This window comes from Hemitrygon akajei, chromosome 16 (assembly GCF_048418815.1).
Source record: "Hemitrygon akajei chromosome 16, sHemAka1.3, whole genome shotgun sequence".
Taxonomy (NCBI): Eukaryota; Metazoa; Chordata; class Chondrichthyes; order Myliobatiformes; family Dasyatidae; genus Hemitrygon; species Hemitrygon akajei.
Window position 1 is genome coordinate 86,876,553 of NC_133139.1, and position 26,378 is coordinate 86,902,930.

The 26,378-nt window shown below is 42.5% G+C and overlaps 1 protein-coding gene across 2 annotated transcripts in view; it reads right to left on the reverse strand.

The window, feature by feature from the left end:
- The window catches only part of dennd1c (DENN domain containing 1C), a 109,294-nt gene that overhangs the window by 46,236 nt on the left and 36,680 nt on the right, over positions 1–26,378 (reverse strand). For both annotated transcript variants that reach the window (XM_073069370.1, XM_073069369.1), the window contains exons 3-5: positions 16,637–16,680; positions 15,575–15,624; positions 7,213–7,332 (exon numbers count right to left, since the gene is read on the reverse strand). In XM_073069370.1, the coding sequence (XP_072925471.1) occupies positions 7,213–7,332; positions 15,575–15,624; positions 16,637–16,680 (214 nt within the window). The remainder of the gene's footprint in view (positions 1–7,212; positions 7,333–15,574; positions 15,625–16,636; positions 16,681–26,378) is intronic.

Sequence of the window (26,378 nt, forward strand, 5' to 3'; positions counted from 1 at the left end):
AATTACCTTGTCCACAGATGGCAGAGGGAGTTAGTAGATGGAGTGCATTCTGCTTGGAGGCTGGTGACCAGTGATGTTTTACAGGGATCCCTGCACCTTGTGATTTTTATAAATGACTTGAATGAGCAGGTGGAAGGTTAGCAAGTTTTCAGTTGACATGAAGGTTGTTGGTGTTGTGGATAGTGTAGAAGGTTGTTGCAAGTTACAAAGGATCATTGATATGAATACAGAACTTGGCTGCTAGGTGGCAGATGGACTTCCAACTTGGAAAAGTGTGAAGTGATACACTTTGGAAGGTCGAACTTGAAGCTGAATACAGTGTTAATGGCAGGATTCTTAACAGTATGGGGGAGCAGAGAGATCCATATCCATTGATCCTTCAAAGTTGCCAAGTATTGATAGGGTGGTTACGTATGTGTATGGTGTGTTGACCATCATTAGTTGGGAGATTTGAGCTGCAATGTAATGTCATTGCTCTATAAAGCTAGGGTTAGACCACGTTTGGGAGTATTGTGTTCAGCTCCTGTCACTTCATTATAGGAAGGATGTGGAAGCTTTAGAAAGGGTGCAGAGGAGATTTACCAGGTTGCTGCATGGATTAGAGGGCATATTTTATGAGGATAGGTTGAGTGAGCCAGGGCTTTTCTCTTTGGAGCAAAGGAGGATGAGAGATGTCTTGATAGAGGTGTTCAAGGCGATAAGAGTGGACAGCCAGAGACCTTTTTTTTTACAGGGCAGAAATGGCTAGTATGAAGTGGCATGATTTTGGGGTGATTGGAGGAAAATGTAAGTGGGATGTCAGAGATAGTTGTTTTTTTTTTACACAGATGGGGTGGGTGTGTGGAATGCCCTTCTGGGATGGTGGTAGAAAAGATATATGGGATATTTAAGAGATCCTTAGATAGGCATGTGGTTGAAGGAAAAATGGAGGGCTATGTAGGAGGGAAGGATTAAATTGACTTTAGAGTTAAAGGGTTGGCACAACATCACGGGCTAAAGGCCTGTACTATACTGTTTTAAGTTCCCCATGTTTCTAACTTTGGCATTACTGGAGCTAACAGTATCCGCAGTGCAGATTAACTTAGGGCCCTCTAGAAGCGCGAGGCAAGTGTTTGCCTAGTTGAGCCAATTCTTTCTTCAGCCTTGGAACATAATCTGAACCACAACAGAATGATTAACTTGAATCCAGATCTTCTGAAATGAGATCCTTGGAAATAAATGGCAGTGATCAGGAGAGGAAACTTCCTCCCGAGTCTCTGCTCTGGAGGGCACAGGGCTGCAGAGAAATCTCACATGCTGCTGTTCCCTTCTCTGAAGAGAAGACCTTTCCACTTCTGGGGGGTGGAAATCTTCCCTGCCTCTCCTTTGTTAGGTACACCTGTTCGTTAATGTAAATATCTAATCAACCAATAACTTGGCAGCAACTCAATGCATAAGAGCATGCAGTCATGGTCAAGAGGTTTAGCTGTTGTTCAGAGCAAACATCTGAATGGGACCGAATTGCAATCTAAGTGATTTTGACTGTGGTATGATGTCGATGCCAGATAGAGTGGTTTAAGCATCTCAGAAATTGCTGATCTCCTGTGAGTTTCACACACAACAACAGTCTCTAGAGTTTACAGAGAATGGCATAAAAAGCAAAATACAGTCAGTAAGCAGCAGCTCTGTGGGCGAAAATGCCTTGTTTAGGAGAGAACTCAGAGGAGAATGGCCAGACTGGTTCAAGCTGACAGGAAGGTGATAGTAACTCAAATAACCATGCGTAACAATGGGGAGCAGAAGAGCATCCCTGAGCACACAACACCTCGAACCTTGAAGTGGAAGGGCTACTGCAGCAGAAGGTCACGGATATACAGATATACGCTCAGTGGCTACTTTATTAGGTACAGGAGGTAGCTAATAAAACAGCCACTGAGTGTATGTGTGGCAATATTTTGGGCAAGGTGTGGAAGTCAAAATCTTGTCTTCTTGCTTCAGATACATTAAAGATCCCTTAGCAATATCTTAAAGGGAGCATCCAGTTTATCTGCTGTCTTTGTCATAACCTTGACATTATCAATGACACTGCAAACAAATTCATCTCATTGGTGTTTGATTGCTGCTATAAAGCAACACTTCTTTCCTTAAACTAAAAACAATCGCTATACTTTAGAGCCCTTCATTGCACACACTACGTGCAGAGCTTCCAATGAACAGTGAGTTTCTCTGTTGTTTTCTGTTCTTAAGTTGTCACTCATCATTCCAGGCAACTTTAGATTTTGAAATATTTCAAGAAACATTTCAGCATTTCAGTTCCTGTGAATGTGGTTGGCAATAGAAATATCAACTTCCACTCTGCTGGCATGTGACCACACACACACACAGTTCCTCTCCATTGGAAAGCTAATTTTCTTTGTAATTATGTTTCCCTCCTTAGCTGGGCAAAACCACTCAGTGATTACTACTCCACTAAATGAGGAGGTCCTAGAAGCTCTCCTTTATGAATACTGTATCCTACATGCACTTCTGGACAATTACTGACCACTGATGGTGCCTGAGTAATCACAGGATTTAATGTGGGTTGTGTTGTTTTGGGGTTTACAGGGCAGTAAACATGGACTTTGTGAAAAGCTTTACTAAAGTCCCATGTTAGGTAGTTCCAGAAGGTTTAAACATGAGATCTAAGGCAAATTGGCTAATTGGGTCATATCTGAGAAGAGGCAGAGGGCAGTTGTGGAGGGATTCTTTTCTGATTGGTAGTGTGTGAGTTGGGACATTGTGTTGTAACTTAACAAAACATTGGTTAGGCTGGGAGAGTTGAATGCAATTTCAGTCACCATGCAACAGGAATCAGAATCAGGTTTAATATCACTGGTGTACATTGTGACATTTGTTGTCTTTGTGGCAGCGTTACAGTGCAATACATAATGATAGAGAAAAAGGTGAATTACAGTAAGTGTATATTATTTATTAAATAGTTGAATTAAGTTTGTAGTGCAAAAATAGAAATTTAAAAAAGCGAGGTAATATTCATGGGTTCAATGTCCATTCAGAAATCGGATGGCAGAGGGGATGAAGCCGTTCTTGAATCATTGAGTGTGTGCCGTCAACCTCCTGTACCTCCTTCCTGACGGTAGCAATGAGAACAGGCATGTCCTGGGTGTTGAAGGCCCTTAATGATGGATGCTGCCTTTTTGAGGCATCGCTCCTTGAAGATGTCTTGGATATTATGGAGGCTAGTGCCCATAATTTTACAATTGGCTGCAGCTTACTTCGCCCCTGTGCAGTAGCCCCCTTTCCCCCACCCCATACCAGATGGTGACACAGCCAGTTAGAATGATCTCCACGGTCCATCTATAGAAATTTGTGTTGTAATTGCACTGGAGAAGGTGCAGAGGAAATTTACCAGGATTTTGCCTGGAATGGAAGACTTTAATTATAAAGGGAGAATGCATAGGCTGGGTTTGATTTCCCTGGAGCAAAGTCACATTAGAAGTACTTGCTGGAAATAGTACATAAAATTATGAGAGACGAATACAGGATAGATAATTAGAACCTCTTTTCTATGTTAGGGGTGTCAAAGTAAGAGGAAATGGAATTGCTTTATTATTCTCACGTACTGAGGTACAATGAAAGGCTGACACGAGGAAATCTGTAGATGCTGGAAATTCAAGCAACACACACAAAATGCTGGTGGAACACAGCAGGCCAGGCAGCATCTATAGGAAGAAGTACAGTTGACGTTTCGGGCTGAGACCCTTCCAACCTGATGGCATGAACATTGACTTCTCTAACTTCCGTTAATGCCCCCCCCTTCTTACCCCATCCCTGATATATTTAGTTCCCCCTTTTTTTTCTCTCTCTCTGCCCATCACTCTGCCTGTTCTCCATCTCCCTCTGATGCTCCCCTCCCCCTTTCTTTCTCCCTAGACCTCTCGTCCCATGATCCTTTCCAATCACCTTTCCAGCTCTCAGCTTCACTCCGGTCTTCTCCTATCATTTCGCATTTCCCCCCCTACTTTCAAATCTCTTACTATCTTTCCTTTCAGTTAGTCCTGACGAAGGGTCTCAGCCCGAAACGTCGACAGCGCTTCTCCCTATAGATGCTGCCTGGCCTGCTGCGTTCCACCAGCATTTTGTGTGTGTTACAATGAAAGGCTTGTTTGCATACTGATCATAGAGATCAAATCATTACAGTGTGTTGAAGTATTACAAGATAAAAATAATAGACTGCAGAGCAATGTGTAACAGCTAATAGAAAGTGCAGTGCAGACAGAGAAAAAGGTGCAAGATCATAACTGAGGTAGTTTGTGATGTTAAGAATCAATCTTATCGTACTAGGGAACCATTCAATGGTTTATAACAAAGGGTAGAAGCTGTATCGAATCTGGTGGTACGTGCCTCTAGGCTTTTGTATCTTCTGCCTGACAGGACACTGGAAAAAGACAATGTCCAGAGTGAGTAGTGTCTATGATTATGCTGACTGCTTTACTGAGCCAGTCTAAGGAGGGGAGGCTGGTTTTCATAACGTGCTGAGCCATGTCCACCACTCTCTGTTGTTTCTTGCTGTCAGGGGCAGAGCAGTTGCCATACCAAGCCGTTATGCATCCAAATAGGATTCTTCCTATGGTGCATAGACAAAAGTTGGTAAGGATTGATGGGCACATGTCAAATTTCTTTAGCCTCTTGAGGAAATAGAGGCAACGGTGAGCTTTTGTGGCTGTGGAGTCGACGTGGTTGGACCAGGACAGGCTATTGGTGATGTTTACTCCTGGGAACTTGAAGTTGTCAACTCTCTGAACTTCAGCACCATTGATGTAGGCAGGAGTATGTGCCCCGCTCCCCTTCCTGATGTCAATAACCAGCTTTTTTGTTTTGCCTATATTGAGGGAAAGTTCACAGCATGACACCATGTTATTAAGCTCTCCATCTTCTTCCTGCACATCCTTTGCCTTCCTCCATCTCGTTATTTGAGATACAGCCCAGTATGGTGGTATCATCTGCAAACTTGTAAATGAAGTTAAGCAGAATATGGCCACACAGTCAAGTTTGTGCTGGGAGAAGAGAAGGGAGCTGTAACCTTGCTGGGCACTGGTGTTCAGAATAATTAACGTAGCGGTGTTTCTGTCTATCGTAAGTGACTAGCCACACACATACTAGATGCTGGAGGAACTCAGCAAATCAGGCAGCATCAATGGAGGGGAATAAACAGCTTAGGTTTTGGACCAAGGACTGGAAAGGAAGGGGAGAGAAGCCAGATTAAGGTGGTTGGGGAAGGGGAAAGTGTAGAAGCTGGCAGGTGATAGGTGAGACCAGGTGAGGGGAAAGGCAATGTGTATTCCTCTCCAGCATTAAGTGTGCGTTGCTCAAGATATCTGGCATCTGCAGGATCTCTCGTGTTTATGAGTAGCCACACATAACCTGCAGTGAATTACTCACCTCTGTCTCCTCGAAGCCTTTGTGCTACTTACTAGTTACATATTAGTAAGTGTGATGGTACACCTTGAACAAGATCAGATGAGAAGACTCCAACAGTTATCAAGAAGTACAGAACCATTTAAGGAAAACAGATTATTTGTTCAGCACCCCAACTATTTGCTCCTCTGCTACTAACACACCAAGGTTACAATGTCCACCAAGTACATGATGTTCTATGTAATATGCCGGAATGTCTTAGTCAGCACCTCCAAAACCCACCACCTCTACATGCTAGGAGTCGTATGCTTGAAGTGACAGGAAAGAGTTTTAAAGAGGATCAGAGGGGAAAGTTTTTCATAAAGATTGAAAGTACATTTACTATCAAAGTATGGATGCAGTATACAACCCTGAGATTTGCCTTCCCACAGGCAGCCATGGAACCTGCTCGAAGAGTAAATGTCAATATCCTTTGCATGCAAAAGAAACAGATCATGCAAGCAGCAACAACAACAAAAACAACGTAAAAACACATAATATAAAGAACAAAATATAAAAAAAGAGTCCAGGCATATTCAGTTTTTTGCTTTTTTGCACTGTAAACTCTAGAGAAGGTTGTGCATGAAAATCCCAGGAGATCAGCAGTTTCTGAGATACTCAAACCACCCTGTCTGGCACCAAGTCAAGTCAAGTCAAGACACTTTTACTTGACTTCGTTCCACGGTCAAAGTCACTTAGGTCATATTTCTTCCCCATTCTGATGTTTGCTCTCAGCATCGACTGAATCTCCTGACCTTGTCTGCATGCTTTTATGCATTGAATTGCTACCACATGATTGGCTAATTAGATATCTGCATTAATGAGCAGGTGTACCTAATGAAGTGGAAACTGAACATAACATTTCAATACTAGAACCAAGTGACAATAAAGGAATTTTGATATATCCCCAATTGGTGTCTTGGAAGACAACCAGGTAGTCACAAGTAGCTACTGCTATTGCTTTCTAGCCTGTAGAGATGGTGGATTTTAGAGGTGCTGACAAGGACATTTGGGAAGATTAACAGAGAGCATCTTGTTCTTGGTGCACGTTGTAACCTTAGTGTGTTAGTGGCAGAGGAGAAAATAGTTGGGGTGCAGGAACTGGGTGCGAAACAAACAAGTAGCTTTGCTTAGATGGCTCTGCACTTCTTGATAGTTGTTGGAGTTCTTCTCATTTGATCAAATACAAGGTAAACCATCACACTTAATATGTGACAAGTAAGTGGTACAAAAGCTTTGAGAAGGCAGGAGTAACTCATTCACTGCAGGATATCATAGTATCTGTGTGATTGGTTCTGTTAAACTATAGGTCAGTAGTGATCCACGATACTGGGGCTGTAATGCTGCTGAATGTGGTTTGACTGTTTGAAAAGGATACTTGTCTGACACGTGCAAAGTCTGTTACTTGCCACTTGGCGACCATTGCCTAGATTTTCTCTCAGTCCTGGAGATCCTTCATTACCTCTGGAGCTGCAAGTAGAACTGAATTTTACACAGTCAGCCCTGAACACTTCCATTTCTGCCTCTGCGGTTCTTCATGGACAGTCTCCAGAACGTGACAGGTTGTAGGATTTCAGTTTTGGAAATGGAGTGGAACTAGGTATTTGAGGAAGGGGAGTTGTAAATGTGGAATCTTTACCAGTTAGAGTGAGGAGACAGGTAATTGGAGAGAAGGACTAAAACAAATCTGTTTTGTTATTTTTCATAAATGTTTTGGAAGGAAACACAATGTTAGTTTGTAGAAATTGTTGAAGTTCTGGGCCCATCTCCCCATCCTACCTGAGGATGCAGATGCAGGTCTTCGAACTCCCAGTCAGCCGACAAAAACCAAACCGTTGAAATCCATCTATATCTGTCAGGACGAAAGTGAACTGCTGGACTGTGGTACTTTCCCATTCCCTACCAAACAGAAACAGAATTCTATAGTTCAGTCATCAAATATCTCTTTGGCACCACAGAGTAATTCTAATCTAGTGAGCAATTCACCAGAGGATTTCATGAAGACTAATAAAGCCCCATGCTTTGTTGTCATGAATTGTTCTAATCTGGCATTTCACAAAGGTTCTCTGAAAGGATGGACACCTTTAACCAAAGAGGTGAATAATAAAACCCTCTCCGGAAAGGTCAGCTGATTCAGTGCGACTGCTTACTGAATATTTTGGGGGGGAGGAAGAGTTGAGAAAGATTGGGCTAGACTGTTAAGTGCCCATGGTTTAGTAACTTCAATACCCAAACGATCAATAAACAACTTGTTAGAAAAATGTAAACACGAGGAAATCTGCAGATGCTGGAAATTCAAACAAAAACACACACAAAATGCTGGTGGAACACAGCAGGCCAGGCAGCATCTATAAGGAGAAGCGCTGTCGACGTTTCGGGCCGAGACCCTTCGTCAGGACTAACTGAAAGGAAAGATAGTAAGAGATTTGAAAGTAGTGGGGGGAGGGGGAAATGCAAAATGATAGGAGAAGACCGGAGGGAGTGGGATGAAGCTAAGAGCTGGAAAGGTGATTGGTGAAAGTGATACCGAGCTGGAGAAGGGAAAGGATCATGGGACAGGAGGCCTCGGGAGAAAGAAAGGGGGAGGAAAGCACCAGAGGGAGATGGAGAACAGGCAAACAACTAGATATGTCAGGGATAGGGTAAGAAGGGGAGGAGGGGCATTAATGGAAGTTAGAGAAGTCAATGTTCATGCCATCAGGTTGGAGGCTACCCAGCCGGTATATAAGGTGTTGTTCCTCCAACCTGAGTTTGGATTTATTTTGACAGTAGAGGAGGCCATGGATAGACATATCAGAATGGGTATGGGACGTGGAATTAAAATGTGTGGCCACTGGGAGATCCTGCTTTCTCTGGCGGACCGAGCGTAGGTGAAACACTTATCCTTGCACCTTCTCACTCACTATCATTCAGGGACCTAAACATCATGAACATTGACTTCTCTAACTTCCGTTAATGCTCCTCCTCCCCTTCTTAACCCATCCCTGACATATTTAGTTGTTTGCCTGCGCTCCATCTCCCTCTGGTGCTTCCCTCCCCCTTTCTTTCTCCCGAGGCCTCCCGTCCCATGATCCTTTCCCTTTTCCAGCTCTGTATCACTTTCACCAATCACCTTTCCAGCTATTAGCTTCATCCCACCCCCTCCGGTCTTCTCCTATCATTTTGCATTCCCCCCCCCCACTACTTTCAAATCTCTTACTATCTTTCCTTTCAGTTAGTCCTGACGAAGGGTCTCAGCCTGAAACGTCGACAGTGCTTCTCCTTATAGATGCTGCCTGGCCTGCTGTGTTCCACCAACATTTTGTGTGTGTTTTTGTTAGAAAAATGTAACAGATTGAGAAGCATCTATATTGGGGGGGGGGGGGGAGCTAGATTGTCAAGACTTTGGGTCAAAACCCTGCATTAGAACTAAAAGTGGAGAGGGGAGTTAGCTGGTATGAGGAGAAGGGAGTGGTAAGATGGGGGGCAGAGGTGATTGATGGATTGAGGAGGGGGGAAGGACTGAGTTAGGTAGAGTCGAGTAGGTGCATAATAGATGGCCACCATATCTACAGCACCAAAGGATGTCCGGTAGTCTGAGTAACAAACAATCTGCTGGAGGAACTCAGCAGGACAAGCAGCATCTGTGGGAGGAAAGGAAATGTTGATGTTTCAGGTTGAAACCTTGCATCAGGACTTAGAGAAGAGAGGGGAGATGGCCAATATAAAGAGGAGAATGGGAGTGGTGAGAAAGGAGACTGAAATGAATGGCGGACTGGTGAGGGGGTGTAAGGTGATAGGTAGCTTGTGTAGGGGAGGGGAGCTGGGAGACAGTGGCAGTTTGATGATAGACGGAGGCAAAGAAAAGGAGAGGAAGAAAAAAAACACAGTCAGAGCAAGGTGTGGGACGAGGAGTATAAAGAAGGGAGGCAGCTGCTGGAGGGAGATAAGCAGGGACACAAAGGACTCCAGTGAGGAGATGTTAATGGTAGCCATTGGGAAGAGGTGAAAGAGAGGACTGGTTGGAGGAAATAGAACAATCCACTGGAAGGGAGACATCTAAAACCAGGAAACTCAATATTCATGCCAAGGGGTAGTAGCAGCAGACTACCCAGACAGAATGTGAGGTGATTTTCCTCCAGTTTGCATTGGGCCTAGTCCTAGCATTCGAAATGGCTGAGGATGGATAGATCTGTGTGGGAGTTGAGAAGGGAACTGAAACAGCTAACAACCAGAAGCTAAGAATGGCCATTCTGGACTGAGCATAGATGCTCTGCAAAACAGTCTGCACTGGGTCTCATTGAGGTAGAGGAGGAGACAGCATGAGCACCGAAAGTGGTGGATAAGGTTGGAGGAGGTGCAAGTGAACCTTTATTTCACTTGGAAGGGCTGTTTAGGTCCCTGAATGGTAGTGAGTGAGAAGGTGCAAGGATAAGCATTTCACCTGCTGCGAGGTCAGTGATCAGGGAGGGTGAATAATGAATAATGAGCAGACCAGGGTGTCACAGAGGGACTGGTCTCCAACTGCACCAGCAATCTGAGTTTTGGCTTTGACGAGATTAAGTATAAATAACATGGGAAGCCAGTAATCCTTTATAATCTTTATAATATTCTGAGAGGCATAGATAGAGTAGACAGAGAGTATCTGTTTCCCAGGGTTGAAGTGTCTAATACCGGAGACATGCATTGAAGGTGAGAGTGGGTAGGTTCAAGGGGGATGTGACGAGTAAGTTTCTTTTACTTAGAGAGTAGTGGATGCCTGGAATTTGTTGCCCGTTATGGTGGTACAGGCAAGTACATCAGAAGCTTTTAAGAGACGTTTGGATAGGCACATGGATATAAGGAAGATGAAAGGATATGGACATGGTGTAGGTAGGAAGAATTTGTGTTTGGGTACTTCTGATTTGCTTCTTAGCTGGTTCAGCACAACATTGTGGCCCGAATGGCCTGTTCCTGTGCTGTACTGTTCTATGTTCTATGTCCTGAATCCAAATTACACATGAAAGTTGGACCAAAGAATTGGGATGGCATCATTACTCAGCATACAAGCATGACACTATTCCTCATAAACCCAGGAGGAGAAGAGAGGAATATCAACAATAAGTTTAGAGAGACCAAATCCTCTGGTGACTTTTTTTGTAGCCCATGATCAATTGAGAAAGAAATAACTTTATTAGGAATGAAACAACTTCTATATAGCAATCCAGAGTCAAAGTGAGCCCACAGCATTACACCTGACACTAATGAGACAACTTTGCATGGAAATGCTTGGCTAACTGATATCGTTCAGGTATCGTTATTCCACATTCAACCATTTATCCAGTCAGTGCAAACAAAAAGCTGAACTGAGGGAACACCTAGAATGAAGGCACTTCAAAACCCCCATAGCCCGCGACAATCTGTGAACTCATTTGCCGAGGCTGATGTGAGAGCATCCTTCAGGATCCACAGAATCCATCTAGCCCAGCTGGTGTACCTGGCCAAATACTGAAGACCTGTGCTAATCGACTGGCTGGAGTACTTATAGACATCTTCAGCCTCTTGCTTCAGCAGTCTGAGGCACCCATCTGCTTCAAGTAGTCTTCAATCATACCAGTGCTCAAGAAGAACACGTTAACATGCCTCAATGATTACAATCAGTAGCACATACATCAGCTGTGATGAAGTGCTTCGAGAAGTTGATCATGAAGCAGATCAACTTCTGCCTGAGGGAGTGACTGGGATCTGCTCCAGTTTGCCTACCAACACAACACGTCAACAGCAGATGCCCTGCCATTTTATTGGCTCTTCTCTCAGCTCTGGAACCTCTAGACAATAAAGATACACATGTCAGGATGTTCTTCAGTGACTACAGCTCAGCAGCCAATACTATCACTCCCTTGAAACTCAACACTAAACTCCAAGATTTGAGTCTCAATAATTCCCTGTGCAAGTGGATCCTCCATTTCCTCACAGGTAGATCCCAGTTACTACAGTTTTACAATAGCATCTCCTCCATAATCACCATCAGCACAAGTGTACCACAAGGCTATGTGCTTGGCCTGCTGCTCCACTCACTTTACACCTATGATTGTGGCCAAGTACAGCTCCAATGCCATATTTAAGTTTACTGACAACATCACTGTTGTTGACCAAACCAAAGGTGGTGACACATCAGTATATAGGAGCGGGACTGGAAATCTGGTTGAGTCGTGCTAATCAACAACCTCTCACTCAACATTAGCAAAACCAAAGAGCTGACGATGACCTCAGGAGGAAGAAGGCAGAGGCCCATGAGCCAGTCCTCATTAGGGGATATGAGGAGGAGAGGGTCCGTGCTTTAAGTTCCTTGGTGTTAATGTATCAGAGGATCTGTCCTGGGACCAGCATGTACATGCCATCACAAAGAAGGCACAGTAGAGCCTCTACTTTCTTAGGATTTTGCATAGATCCAGCATGTTGCCAAAAACTTTGACAAACTTCTATTGATGCACAGTGGAGAGTATCCTGATTTGTTGCATCATGGCCTGGTATGGAAATACCAGTGCTCAGCAGCAGAAAAGCCTACAGAAAGTGGTGGATTCAGCCCAGTCCATCACAGGCAAAGCCCTCCCCTCTACTGAGCACATTTACATGGAACGCTGCCACAAGAAAGCAGCATCCATCATTAAGGATCCCACCATCCAGGTCATGCCTTTTTGCCACTACCACTGGGCCGTAGATTCCACACTACCAGGTTCAGGAACAGCTGTTGCCCTACAACCAACAGGTTCCTGAACTGGTGTGGATAACTTCATTGACCATAGCTCCAAACTAACTTTTGACCTATTGGACTCAGTTTCAAGAATTCCTTTAAAACTTATGTTTTTAGTATTTTTTATTATTTGCATAGTTTGCCTTCCTTTGCACATTGGTTGTTTGTCAGTGTTTATTTGGACCATAAGTCCACAAGGTATAGGTTCAAAATTAGGCCATTTAGCCCCTCAAGTCTGCTCTGCCATTTCATCATGGCTGATCCAATTCCCTCTCAGCCCCAGTCTCCTGCCTTCCCCCTCTATCTCTTCTTGCCCTGACCAATCAAGAAGCTATCAACCTCTGCTTTAAATTTACAGAAAGACTTGGCCTTCACAGCTGCCTGTTGCAAGAATTTCAGAGATTCACCACTCTCTGGCTAAAGAAATTCCTCCTCATCTCTGTTCTAAAAGGATGGCCCTCTATTTTGAGGCTGTCCTCTGGTCTAGACTCTCCCATCATAGGAAACATCCTCTCCACATCCACACTTTCACCATTTGATAGGTTTCAATTTGGTCACCCCTCATTCTTCTGAATTCAGTGAATACAGGCCCAGAATCATTAAATGTTCTTCATATGATAAGCCATTCATTCCTGGAATAATTTTCGTGAACCTCCTTTGAACTTTTGAAGAACCTTGTCTCTGGTAATAGTAACAACACACTTCATGACCCCAGATACCTAGAACTTCCACATTCTGCTAGTGTCTTCCACAGTGAAGACTGATGCAAAATACTTACTCAGTTCATCCGCTATTTCCTTGTCCCCCATTACTACCTCTCCAGCTTTGTGTTCCAGCTGTCTGATATCCACTCTTGCCTCTCTTTTACATCTCATGTATCTGAAGAAACTTTTGGTATCCTCTTTAATATTATTAGCTAGCTTACATTCAAATTCCATCTTCACCTTCTTAATGATGTCTTTAGTTGCTTATTGTTGGTTTTTTCAAGCCTTCATTCCTCTAACTTCCCACTAGTTTTTGCTCTATTATATCCCCTCTCTTTGGCTTTTATGTTGGCTTTGACTTCCCTTGTTAGCCATGGTTGTGTCATCTTGCCTTTAGAATACTTCCTTTTTAGGATGCATATATCCTGTGGCTTCTGAATAACTTACAGAAATTCCAGCCATTGCTACTCTGCCATCATCCCTGCCAGTGTGCTTTTCCAATCAATTCTGGCCAACTCGCTCTCATGCCTCTGTAATTTCTATTCTAAGTCTGAGTATGAGGCCTCCGTCAATCACAGTTGATCATGGATATTCTGTCCTAGCTGTCTAGATATGCAAACATGGGCTGTATGATATGGAGAGCAAGCTGTTGCCCATGTAGTAAGCTCTCCCTCTCCACGCAACTGATGAACCCAAAGGAATGGCTGAGACCGATACAGTTTGGTACCAGCAGCGTCACAGGAGCTGCCAGTCAGCATTCAACTCAATGTAGGACTGCCTTAGGGACTCCAGCTCTGGACTTTCCCCTCTGGGTTTACTCCTGAAGCCTTTCCCATGAGTGGGTATAGCTGCAAGGCAACAGAGGTTTGAGATCAGAGTTTTCCTTCTCCTAGAAAAGCTGCCAACCACAGCTGATAAGCCCCATCTGCCTGAATTTCCATTACTCTGCTGTAATATCGTTACATCTGACTTTAGCTTCTCCTTCTCAAATTTCAGGGTGCATTCGATCATATTATGATCATTTCCCCAAAGGGTTCTTTTACCTTAAGCTCTCTGATCAATTCCGGTTCATTGTACAACACCCATTCCAGACTAGCTTATTCCCTAGTGGGCTCAACTACGAGCTGCTATAAAAAGCCAATTCATAGGCATTCTAGAAATTCTCCCGCTTGAAATCCTGCACCAACCTGATTTTCCCAATCTATCTGCATATTGAAGTTCCCCATGACTATTGTAAAACTGCCCTTTTGGCATCCATTTTCTATCTTTCATTGTTTCGTGTAGACCACATCCTTACTGCAGCTGGGGGGGTCTGTATACAACTCACATCAGGGTCTTTTTACCCTTACAGTTCCTTTATTCTATCCACAATGATTCAACACCTTCTGACCCTTTGTCACCTCCTTCTGATGACTTAATTTCATATTTTACCAACAAAGCTGCGCCACCCTCTTTGCCTTCCTGCCTGTTCTTTCGATTCAATGTGTATCCTTTACATTAAGCTCCCAGCTATAATCTTCTTTTAGCCATGATTCAGTGGTGAGTACAACATCATACTCGCCAATCTGTAACTGTGTTATGAAAGGTTTTCCTATTCTATTGAATTTACTTATTTTCCTTGTAAACACCTGCAAGAAAATGACTCAGGGTATTATATGGTAACATATATGTACTTTGATAATAAATTTACTTTGAACTTTAAACTTTTCTCGAACCGTTACAGTTCATTTAGAACTAAGAACATGTTTTACTCTAATCTTCCCAAGTTAGATGCAGAATAAAACAGGCTGAACCACACACTTTACACCCGTATTTACTTCTAAACAGTGTATCAGTCTATTTTTCCTGTCTTCTACAGCAGCAAGCAATCCAGTCAGTCAGGTCTATGCCAATTCATTGCTGTGGCACATTGTGAAACTTGCTTCATTGTTCCATTCACAGCCCAGAGCCCTTTACCCAGCCTGCTTCTAATGATATTTTGTTTATGACTTTCATATTCTCTGTCAGGATAGCATCAACTAAATTATATTTAAATTAGCAAACAACATTTACACTGAAAAATTACGCTGAACTGTTAAAACTGAAAAATTTGAGAAGTTAAGCATTGGTTTAGCCTTATGGTTGTGTGGAATTTTACCTCCAGGAACTGGATGAAACCCAAACTAATTGTAGTTGTGAATCTTATTGTCGACCAAGTACAAAGTACATTTATCATCAAAGTATCTATTCTTTATACAACCTTGAGATTCATCTGCTTACAGGCAGCCACAAAACAAAGAAACCCAATGGAACCCATTAAAACAAAAGAAGAGCATCAAACACCAATGTGCTAGAGAGAGGAAAAAACAAATTATGCGAACAATAAAAGTAAGCTAATAACATTTGGAACTGAAGATCACAAAAGTGAGGCATCACTGCAGCTGATTCAGCAGCGCATTAAGTTGCAGGCTACAGCCCCAGTCCAGTGCAGGAATGAATAAACCTCGGGGAGCAGCAAGCTGAAATTCAGTGCAGAGACGAGTAGACCTCGTGGTGCAGTGAGCTGAACTGACCTGTCCCTCGCCTCTGGCCCTGACACTCTGACCTTTTCAAGTCGTCCAAATCTTGGGGTGTCCCTTGCTTTTGGACCTGGGCCCTGTCGCTTCAATATGCGCTAGGGACCGAGCCCCACCAGCAGGAAGAACAGGGAAGACATTCAGTCCTAAAGCTATGAATTGATTCTTACCTTTCCATATCAAAAGGGAAGCAGAACTTAGGCAGGCTTTGCAGAGATTCCTGTGGAAAGAGAAACAGGTATCTTGGCAGCATAGTAATCACAGTCTAGTATTAACAATAGTGGTAGTTACCTGTATAGGGACCACCAATAACCTAGGTGGGGGATAATTTCAGGTGAGTGCAGTATTGAGCCATTAAGTCAGAAAAGCCTTGTGCCTGGCTCCTGGGATCCCATTTTTACAATGCATTTTGGTGGAGGCTGTGCATATATATAGGGCTAGTTATGTCTTTGGTAACTGTGATTCCTCCTCTGAATGTGTAATTTGCTCGTACTGGGTCTCCAGATTAGTATCAGAAAACTTCTGGTTGACAAAAGTAATAAGAAGACATGGTATACGGTGGTTTTTAGCATGAGATAGTAGTTAAAGGCAGTGTTGGATTCATCTCATTGCGATGCAGTTGTTTTTCAACTGTAAACCCACTAAGGGGATTCACTTACAAACTAAAAAATTTTTTCATTCTGTAACTATTTAATGTGATCCAAATAACCATCCTATAATCAAATGTAGAACATGCACTTAAATATAAGTTCCATTATTTAATCAGGTGTTCAAAGTAAAAATCATGAAGTTGTCTGGAAAGGAGAAGGCTGAGAGGTAACACCGGGCTTTAAGTTTAGTTGTTAGACAGAGCAGGTGTAGTAATATTTCTGTGTGGGATCTGAAAATGCTAGGCCATAAATACAATATAAGAATTAATAAATCCAATTGGGAATTCGGTAGAAACATATTTGCCCAGAGAGTGAAGAGAAGATTAAGTACTCCATCACATTAAGGTAAATGGCACTAATGTGATTAAGGGGAAATTGGAACAGAGCATGTGATGGGAATACAGAATAGGGGGACGGAAAGTGGAAAGAGGGTCAAATGGATCATATGCAGAAACATAGACCATTATTATACATGACCTGTTTTACAGTTGAGTCCTTTAATAGATATTTATGTCAATGGTGTCCCAAGCTCAATCACTAGCCAGTCCATGAGCCACAGAGCAAGGTAAAGGTGCATCTTACCTGGTCATTGCTATCTTCTGGGAATTGCCTCAACACTGCAGGATCTGAAAGGGATGACAGAGTCCATCAAAAAGCGACTAGCCTCAGCCGTCCTGGCCCCTCTCTTATCTACTCTTTAGGGTACTGACTTTATGGAAATACCATGGTACCTTCTGTTTCCAGATAAACTGGAAGTGATTGTTGAAAGGTCTAGATAAGGTGGATATGGAGAAGATGTTTTCTATGGTGGGGTTATCCAGAACTAGAGGGCACTGCCTCAAAATTGAGGGGCGACCCTTTAGAATAGAGGTAAGGAGGATTTTATTTAGCCAGAGAGTAGTGAATCTGTGGAATGGTCTGCCACAGACTGTAGTGGAGGCCAAGTCCGTGGGTATATTTAAAGAAAAAGTTGATAGTTTCTTGATTGGTCAGGGCATCAAAGGTTATGGCAAGAAGGCAGGTATATGGGGTTGAGTGGGATCTGGGATCAGCTATGATGGAATGGTGGAACAGACTCGATGGGCTGAATGGCCTAATTCTGCTCCTATGTCTTATGGTCTTAATACATCACCTTGGCTAAAACAAGAAGAGTGCTAAATTAACATCCCAACCAGTCCTGAGAACAACTATTTTGATAACAAATTTGACTGACTGTAATTAGACAGGTCTTTATTTAGAGACACAACATGATAATAGGCCCTTCCAATGCCATCTAATTATACCAATACGACCAAATAACCTACAAACCAGTATGTCTTGGAAATGTGGGAGGAAGCTGAAGTACCTGGAGGAAACACATGTGGTAAACCCTTACAGACAGCAGTGGAATTGAACCTGGTTCGGTGGTGCTGTAATAGTGTTATGTTAATCTCTATGCTACCATGTTTTCTTGTTGGGTTCAGTAGCCCTGGATAAACAATTTGAAGCAGCAGGAAGACCAAAGCTGGACAGACCATCCAGATCTTAAGCACTGAACTGGCTCCTAAACCCAGTTGACCTCAACATTTTTCTCACAAACACTGATGTCCCATTGACTTGGCCTCAACACTCTGCCTGATGTCCCCGATCTAACAGGTAACATCACAAATCTAATTATGTCCTGTCGCTCTAGCAGAGGAGGCAGTGGTGTAGTGGTAGAGGGGCTTCAGAAAGTAACCCTGTGTAATGAGTAAACCAACACAAAGGATAAATGTGCTCAACTTCAGCTATCTATCCACCTGCTGCAGACATTTATATTGGTGTTGAAAGAAATGAATGCTGCACAGTCCTTGTAGAGACAAAGTCCCTGTATGTTCCGTAGCTTCAAAACATTAAACTAATTGACAGGAAGACACAGGAGTTTGAAATGAAAGTCTAACTTTGTGTTTACTTTTAGTGAGGCATGCGCATATCACATGGTAGCGTGATGTGTACGCAATTTATGTATTTATACATATAACCTGTAAACTCAACAGACCATCTATGGAAAAGAGTACAGTTGATATTTTGGACCTGAAACATCAACTGTTTATTCATTTCCATAGATGTTGCCTGACTTCATGAGTTCCTGCAGCATTTTGTGTGAGTTGGTTGGATTTGCAGCATCTACAGATTTTCTCTTGTTTGTGATATAACCCGTAATGAATTATTTAAAAGCATGCCTAATCAACCTACATATATACACACACACACACACACACACACACACACACACACACACACACACACACACACACACACACACACACACACACACACACACACACACACACACACACACACACACACACACACACACAAGAATACTCAAATTTTACTGAAATAATAAATACACAACAGTCCCAACATTACAATGAAGCATATTCCCGTTGATATGTAGAGATACTGTGTGAAACAGACCCTCTCAGCTCACCGAACTGCACCGCCCAACAACTCACCGATTTAACCCTAGCCTAATCACCGGACAATTTACAATGACCAGTTAGCTTACGAAATGGCATGTCTTTGGATTGTGGGAGGAAACTGGAGCACCTGAAGGAAATTGATATGTGTGGTACTATGATTGGTGGTGGTGGTGGCATCCGTCAGTCTCGAGAGACCATGGATCTGGGCAGGGTTGTATGGGAGACCGGCAGTTGCCCAAGCTGCAAGCCTTCCCCTCTCCACACCACCGATGTTGTCCAAGGGAAGGGCACTAGGACCCATGCAGCTTGGCACCGGTGACGTCGCAGAGCAACGTGTTGTTAAGTACCTTGCTCAAGGACACAAACACGCTGCCTCAGCTGAGGCTCGAACCAGTGACCTTCAGGTTACTAGTCTGATGCCTTGCCCACTAGGCCACGCACCAACACAATACTATGATTATGCTAAATACAATAGACTTAAAATTGAGTTTACATGAGTTTATGTGATGGCGGTGCGACGCAGCTTGCAGCGGCTACTCCAGAGTTGAAATGTTATTGATATGTTATTTGTTAAGCGGGGTGCCGTGTGCAATCCTAATCTAATGAAAAACGGAAGTGGGAGCATGGAGCATGGAGGAACATCTGGAAATCTCCAGGAAGGCCCTCTTCATTGCTGCTGCTGCTGTGAGGTCCGGGTCTCTGCTGAGAAGAACAGGCCCCCAGTCCTTGGGGTCACGTTGCCGGTGGCTGTTGGCAGGGCTGTCTTAATATGCTCGGCAGAGGATGGTGCTCGGAGAAGCTGTGCCGGAGGGGATGGTCGGAAGCTCAACGGATTTGGAGTCTGCAGCGGTCAGGTCGCTTTCATTGTGTGCTGTGTCTGCGAGGCTGGGTTCGACGGAGCTTTCATTGTGTGCTGTGTCTGCGAGGCTGGGTTCGACGGAGCTTTCATTGTGTGCTGTGTCTGCGAGGCTGGGTTTGACAGAGCTTTCATTGTGTGCTGCGTCTGTGAGGCTGCGAGGCGGCGCCATGGAAGTCCATAGCGGGGGTATTCCCTTCTGCCACCTGCGTGAGATGACGAGTCTATCGGGACCCTGAGGACTTGTGGAAATTGTGTGGTGGTTTCTTTCGAACTTATAGTCTTTTAACATCTTTGGACTATTTTTACTGTGCCCATGGTCTTTTTTTAAATCAACTTATGGTATTGTTTGCACTGTTGTAACTATATGTTGTAACTATGTGGTTTTGTGCAGATCTTGTAGCTTTAGTTTTTGGTTTTGTTTGTCTGGTGGATTTGGAGCTCCTTTCCGGGGAACGCGCTAAGATGGTAGCGTGATATTAATACGCAGCAGCCTCTCCGGACTCTGGATTGGGGATTGCCAAATGTTATGTGGATTTTCTGGTGTAGTCTATTTTGTCATGTGCTCTGTTGATATCATTCTGGAGGAACGTTGTCTCATTTTTTAACTGCATTGCATTTGTGGTTTTTAAATGACAATAAACTGAATCTGAATCTGATCTGAAGTGCTGTAGACCAGACCAACAACAAAAATCTACACCATTGTAATTTGGACTATTACTTTGCAACACAGGTGACCAGCCCTGATTTCATGCAGGCCACAGAAGGACATGTTGGAAGCAGAGTGAAGCTACTTAGAAATTAAATGTCAATCTAGTGAAGCCGTGAAATGCAAGCTAAGCAACATGCAATATACAGAGCTAAGTAATTTCAGAAACAGCAGGTTAGACTATGGATGACTGGTCTGGATGGTGCTGAACAATTAAACAGCTAACAGGAGGAGGCTTTGCATTCTCATTAATCGTCCCATGATAAAAACATCAAAAATAAAATCAGGGACTTCCAGTGAGGCACGAGGCAAGATAGCAGCACAGCACTGAGCGCTGACATATAACCCTCCTTTTTCACATTCTTTAGGGCTCATAGATGGTCTTAATACAAGGTTGAGTTGGAGAAAGGTCTAACTAAAGACATGAAACAATGTGCAGTTGGTTAACTTACTGACAGGCGCTGAGGGCGAAGATCTGAGAGGCTACTTCCAGAAGACGCTGCCTAATTGGATTCCAGCACTCAAGAATTCCCACAGCATTGCTTTGGAGATTGATAGAGCACATAGGATCTTTTCCAACAACACCTCAAGACCGCGGACCATGGTCTTTAGGCTTCTATGGTACACCGACTGGCAGGCTATTCTGGAGGGCGCGAGGAAAGCCAAACCTACTCTCCCTGATGGCACCCAGCTGCAGTTCTTCACCGATTACAGCCCCAGCACGATGCAGGAACAGCAGGGATACAAGGAGATTCGCGCTAAGCTTCGACAGAAGGGGATCGACTCATTCCTCATATACCTTGCGATTTTGAGAGTGAATATCAAGGGCATAAAGATGTCGTTTGACTCAGCAGAGGGAGCGAGAGAAGCCCTGAAGTCATCGGTGCTGGAAGATATGGAAGAAGGCCTTGGGCAAAGTCCACAAGCCCCTCATGACGAGATGAAACTGCATTAAAAGCTTGGACCAGCCTGTATGCTCAATCTAACAGGCATGGGCAAGTTAGCGTCCTAGGTGTTAAGTTTTCTAGTTATTCATTTATTGGAAAGTCATTTGATGCACTTTTGTATTTAGTTAATTAAGGGGCCAATTTGTTTCTGAGTATTGCAGGTCAGAGTTTTAAGGTAATGGCTCAGTTAACTTGTTAGTACAAGGATAACATGGTAAGGTGATATAAGTCTGTCTTGAATACCTGTATACTTTTTATCTTTTACTTTCTAAGGTGATATTCAACACACCCAAATGTCATACTTCATCAAGAATGAAGCTGAGAAACAGCAGTTTGTTCTGAATAACTTCAGTTGTACATGTTCATTTCAGGTTATGTCTCCAGTAGACTTGTTTACATTCCTGGGTGCCAGATAAGATGTCACTGGCGTCATCACTAAACAACGGTCTCCCGCAAGAGAGCTGTTGGGGTCTTGATTATGTGTTATACTATATTTGAGATATATTTGATACTATATATGAGAACTGCTTTGCCTTTCTAATGTGTTGGTGCTAGAGGGGGGCAGTTAATGTTCAGTGTCTGACATTGCTAGGTGACACTCACAGATGTTACAAAGTAAAGGGTTGAATGGGAGGGGTGGTGGGAGTAGGGGTGGGAAGGGAGTAACTCAGGGCTCCACCACCAACTTACAACAATAGATCCAGAGGAAGATGAGAAACACAGACAAATTAGAAAATCTTACTACTGTATCATTTAATGTTAGAGGATTAACCTCTCCCTACAAGCGTCCAAAGGTTTTAGATTTCTTACGTGGAAAGAAAATAGATATCGCACTGTTACAGGAAACACATCTTAAACCTAATGACATTCTCAGGGCTCAAAACCACTTTTATAAACCCGTTGTGGCATCAGTTGTTAGTACTCATACGAAAGGAATTATGATATATTAATGAGACGTAGCATTAATATATCAATTGAAAGGACTGGCGACAACAATGAAGGATGTCTTGCTTTTTGTTGTACATCCATTCAGGGTAAAAAAGTTGCATTCATTATCCTATATGCCCCAACTATATTCAAGGATGAATTTTTTTTCCTCAATTACTTCGCAATTACTGAAGTTAAGTGACTACCAATTATATGTTGGTTCAGACATGAATGCTTTGGTAAACAATAACCTCGATAAATCTTCCTCAACTATATCAAGCTCTCAAGAATCTGCTTCCAAAGCACTTAACCTTTTTCTAATGGATTTAAATTTAACTGATGTGTGGAGGGTGCATAATCCATCTGCTAAAGACTATACCTTTTTCTCCACAAGACATAAAACTTTCTCTCGGATAGATTACATTCTTATATCCTCTGGTTTGCTGCCTTTGGTACACTCAATAGAATTTTTGCCCAGGCATCTATCTGATCACAACCCAGTTATATCTACTTTTAATTATGGCAGAATTAAAAATAAGGCTACTAGGTGGAGATTTAACTCCACCCTTCTCAAAAACGACAAATTTCTAACACAACTGAGAACAAAACTGACAGAATTTATAAATTTAAATAAAAATAGTGTTTCGGATATGACAGTGGTTTGGGTCTCCATCAAGGGTTTCTTACAAAATAACGCCACATGGTTCAGTGCCCACATACATAAAAGCCGGCTTCAAAAGATTTCCACCCTAGAAGAACGATGTAAGCTTTTGGAGAATGATCTTAAAAGGAGATACACCATAACAAAAGAAAATGAGCTCAGAGCAAAACAAGCAGAATTAAATGATTTATTAAGAAGCAGGGCAGAATATATGATCCATATAACCAAACTTAAGTATTATGCAGAAGGCAGCTGACCGAGCCATCTTTTGGCACTAACGCTCAAACAACAGGAAGCTAAAAGGTCTATACCAGCGACTAGATGTGCTAAACGTGGAGTAGTATCTTCAACAGAGGAAATAAATGAGACATTCAAGAATTACTTTAAAGAACTGTATACAAGTGGCTCAGGTCCTTCTGAGAATGTCTTCATAGATTTTTTTTAGTGGATTAGACCTCCCTACGTTGTTATTAGAGGACACCAAAACTCTAGACTCTCCTATTACACTGGATGAGCTACTTAAAGCAGTCAAAGCTACAAATAAGGGCTGTACACCAGGTATAGACAGCATACCTGTGGAACTTCACTTAGCACTTTAGGATATTCTTGGACCAGTATGGTTAGAAACATTAAATTATGCTTTTGGAAATGGTGCTTTCCATAAAGATCTAAACACAGCCCTGATCACAGTTATACCTAAACCCGGTAAGGACCCCTTGGAGTGTGCCAATTACCGTTCAATCTCCTTGATAAATGCTGACCTCAAGATATTTTCCTAAGTATTAACTAGTAGACTTGAGACAGTAGTTGGGAAAATAATTAGCCCAGATCAAATGGGCTTTATCAGGGGATGTCTCACACCTGATAATATTCGCCGGCTCTTACACATACTGAGTGTAACACATAAAATCCCGCCTGCTTGTGGCCTGCTATTTTTAGATGTTGAAAAAGAGTTCAATCGCCTTAAATGGCCATATCTTTGGAGAATTCTAAAAGAATTTAAGTTCAGTGATAAATTTATCAATATGATTCAAACACTGTATGCTAATCCTTCAGCACAGGTATGTGTGGGAGGAGGTTTCTCAGAGTTATTTGACATAGGACGGGGCACACGACAAGGGGACCCTTTGCCTCCTTTAATTTTTACTATATCTATTGAACCGCTTGAACATTTAATTAGAAACTCTCCTCAGATCTCCCCTATTACAATAGGTACAACATCACACTCAATATCACTTTACGGGGACGACACACTAGTTTATATGGCAAATGTTCAACAAACTCTCCCCTATGTTTTAAAAAGACTGGAGCAATTTGGATTTCTTTCAGGATACAAAGCTAATTTGTCAAAATCAGTACTGATGCTGATTAATACAGATAAAAATAAGGTGTCTCTCCCTCCCCAGATTAAGGTTACAAAAGAGGTATTTAGGTATTAAAGTTAATACTTCCCTATCGTCTGTGGCTAAAACAAATTACTCTTTAATTTTGAAAAAAAAGATATTAATAGATGGAGTCACCTGCCAGCATCAGTCCCAGCCTGTATATCGGTCATTAAAATGAACATCTTACCCCGCATTAATTTTATCAGCTCAATGATCCCACTTGCAGGATATTGGCAAAAACTGGACTCCTTACTACGATGCTATGTTTGGAACAGTAAATGACCCAATATAAAGTGATCAGCTCTACAGTTCAAAAAGTTGGATAGGGGATTGGCATGTCCAAATTTTAAACTGTATCACTGGGTATTTGTATTAAAAAGTCTTAGCTATTGGGTGAAGGAGGATAAAGTTTTGTCATGGTAAAATATAGAACAAGAGCTAATAGCACCAATAAGGTTGAAAGACTTTCTCCTTATAGGTATGTCTACCAAAAAAAGTCGTTTGTATTACCGTCTAATTTTAACCCATATGCTACAAGTGTTTAGAGCAGCAGAAAAATTCCTAAAATTTAATAGCGTATGGTGCAAATCATCTCCATTATGGAACAATAATCATTTTCTATCTCGGGGGAAACAATTCACTAACAGAACTTGGGAGGATAAAGATATTACTACTCTTCAAGATATTAATGGGGCAACTACTATCCTTAGCTTTCAAGAACTGGTATCTTGATATAATATTGATAAACACTCTCTTTTCTTCTACTTTGGAGTAAGATCAGCTTGTAAAGCCTACAGGGTTCCCTGGGGGTCAGATTTAAAGGACCATCCCATTTTAAGTTGGATACAGAGTGCTCCAGGATGGATAGTGTCATATATCTATGATAAATTCCCAGAAATATATGTCCACATCAGGAATGAAAGACTGGTATAGGGACATAACTGAATTGGGACAAGACTTAGACTGGGATGCGATTTGGGATAATGCTGCCAGTGCTTCAAAAAACCCAAATCATCGGTATATACACTTAAAATTTTGTCAAAGAGCGTATTTAACACCGAGAATTAGACATCAAATGGGACTGGTTCCTGACCCATATTGCTCATTTTGCCCCCATGGAACCGTTGGCTCTTTTATACATGTTGTATGGGAATGTCCAGGGGTTTTTGGTTTGTGGGGGAAGGTTATCAATACTCTTACAGAACTAACGGGGGTACAATTACCAATGGACTCCGCTGTACATCTTCTAAATGATGACTCCCACCTTCCCCTTACAGAAAAAACACGCAAAATCTGGCTGGCAGGCCTGACTGCAGCTAAGAAGATTGTAGTCCAGCATTGGAAACCTCCCCATGATATTTCAAATACTCACTGGCTTCGGTGCTTTTTGGACATTTCTTACCTGGAATTATCATCAGTAAGAATAAATGATGCATGACCAAACACAATCTTAATGTGGACAAATTTGATATCTAACTTAAAAGATCTTCTGTTAAAATAGGAATGCTCTGTCTGTGTATGCACTACTATTCAGTTGGTTGGTGGAGGGGAGAGGGGTGGAGGGGGAGGGGTGGAGAGGGGGATGAGGATGAGGGTTGGGATGGCTGGGTTAAACAGTCAAAATGCAATCGGCAACTGGTTGTATTGAATGTAATTTGTTAGTGTTGCAATAAAATTAGTGATAAAAAATAAAATCAAAAGTAAATTACTTAGCCCCCTACACCAGCTCCGCTATTCTGATACAGGACACTTTTGAAACAATTTCGATAGTAGGAGTCAAAGTTAACACCTGTCCTCGTCCAAACACAGTGGCAGCAAGGCCAAGGAAACTCATTAGTGCCTGCACTTCCTCTGAAAGCTAAAGAAATTTGGCATGTCTCCTTTGACACTCATCAATTTTTATCAATGCACTACAGAAAGCTCCTATCCAGATGCACCCTGGCTTGGCACCTGCTCTGTTCATGACAGCACTAAGCTGTAGGGGTGTAACACAATTAGACCACAACACTATAAGACATAGAAGAATTAGGCCATTTGCCCCATCGAGTCTGCTTCACCATTCCATCATGGCTGATCCATTTCTCTCTCAGCACCAATCTCCTGCCTTCTCCCCATATCCCTTCATGCCCTGACCAACCAAGAATCAACCAACCTCTGCCTTAATTATATCCATAACTGTCTGTGGCAGCAAATACAACAGATTCACCACTCTCTGGCTGAACAAATTCCTCCTCATCTCAGTTTCAAATGGACATCCCATCTTTCATCAGAAATCTGACAATTTAGGTCATCCTCCCAAGCTTTTTTTATTTTATCTAAAACGTCTTGTCTAGAATCAATCAACAGGTTATAGATACCGGTAACAGAACCATTAACAAAAGGTTTTAAATTTAAA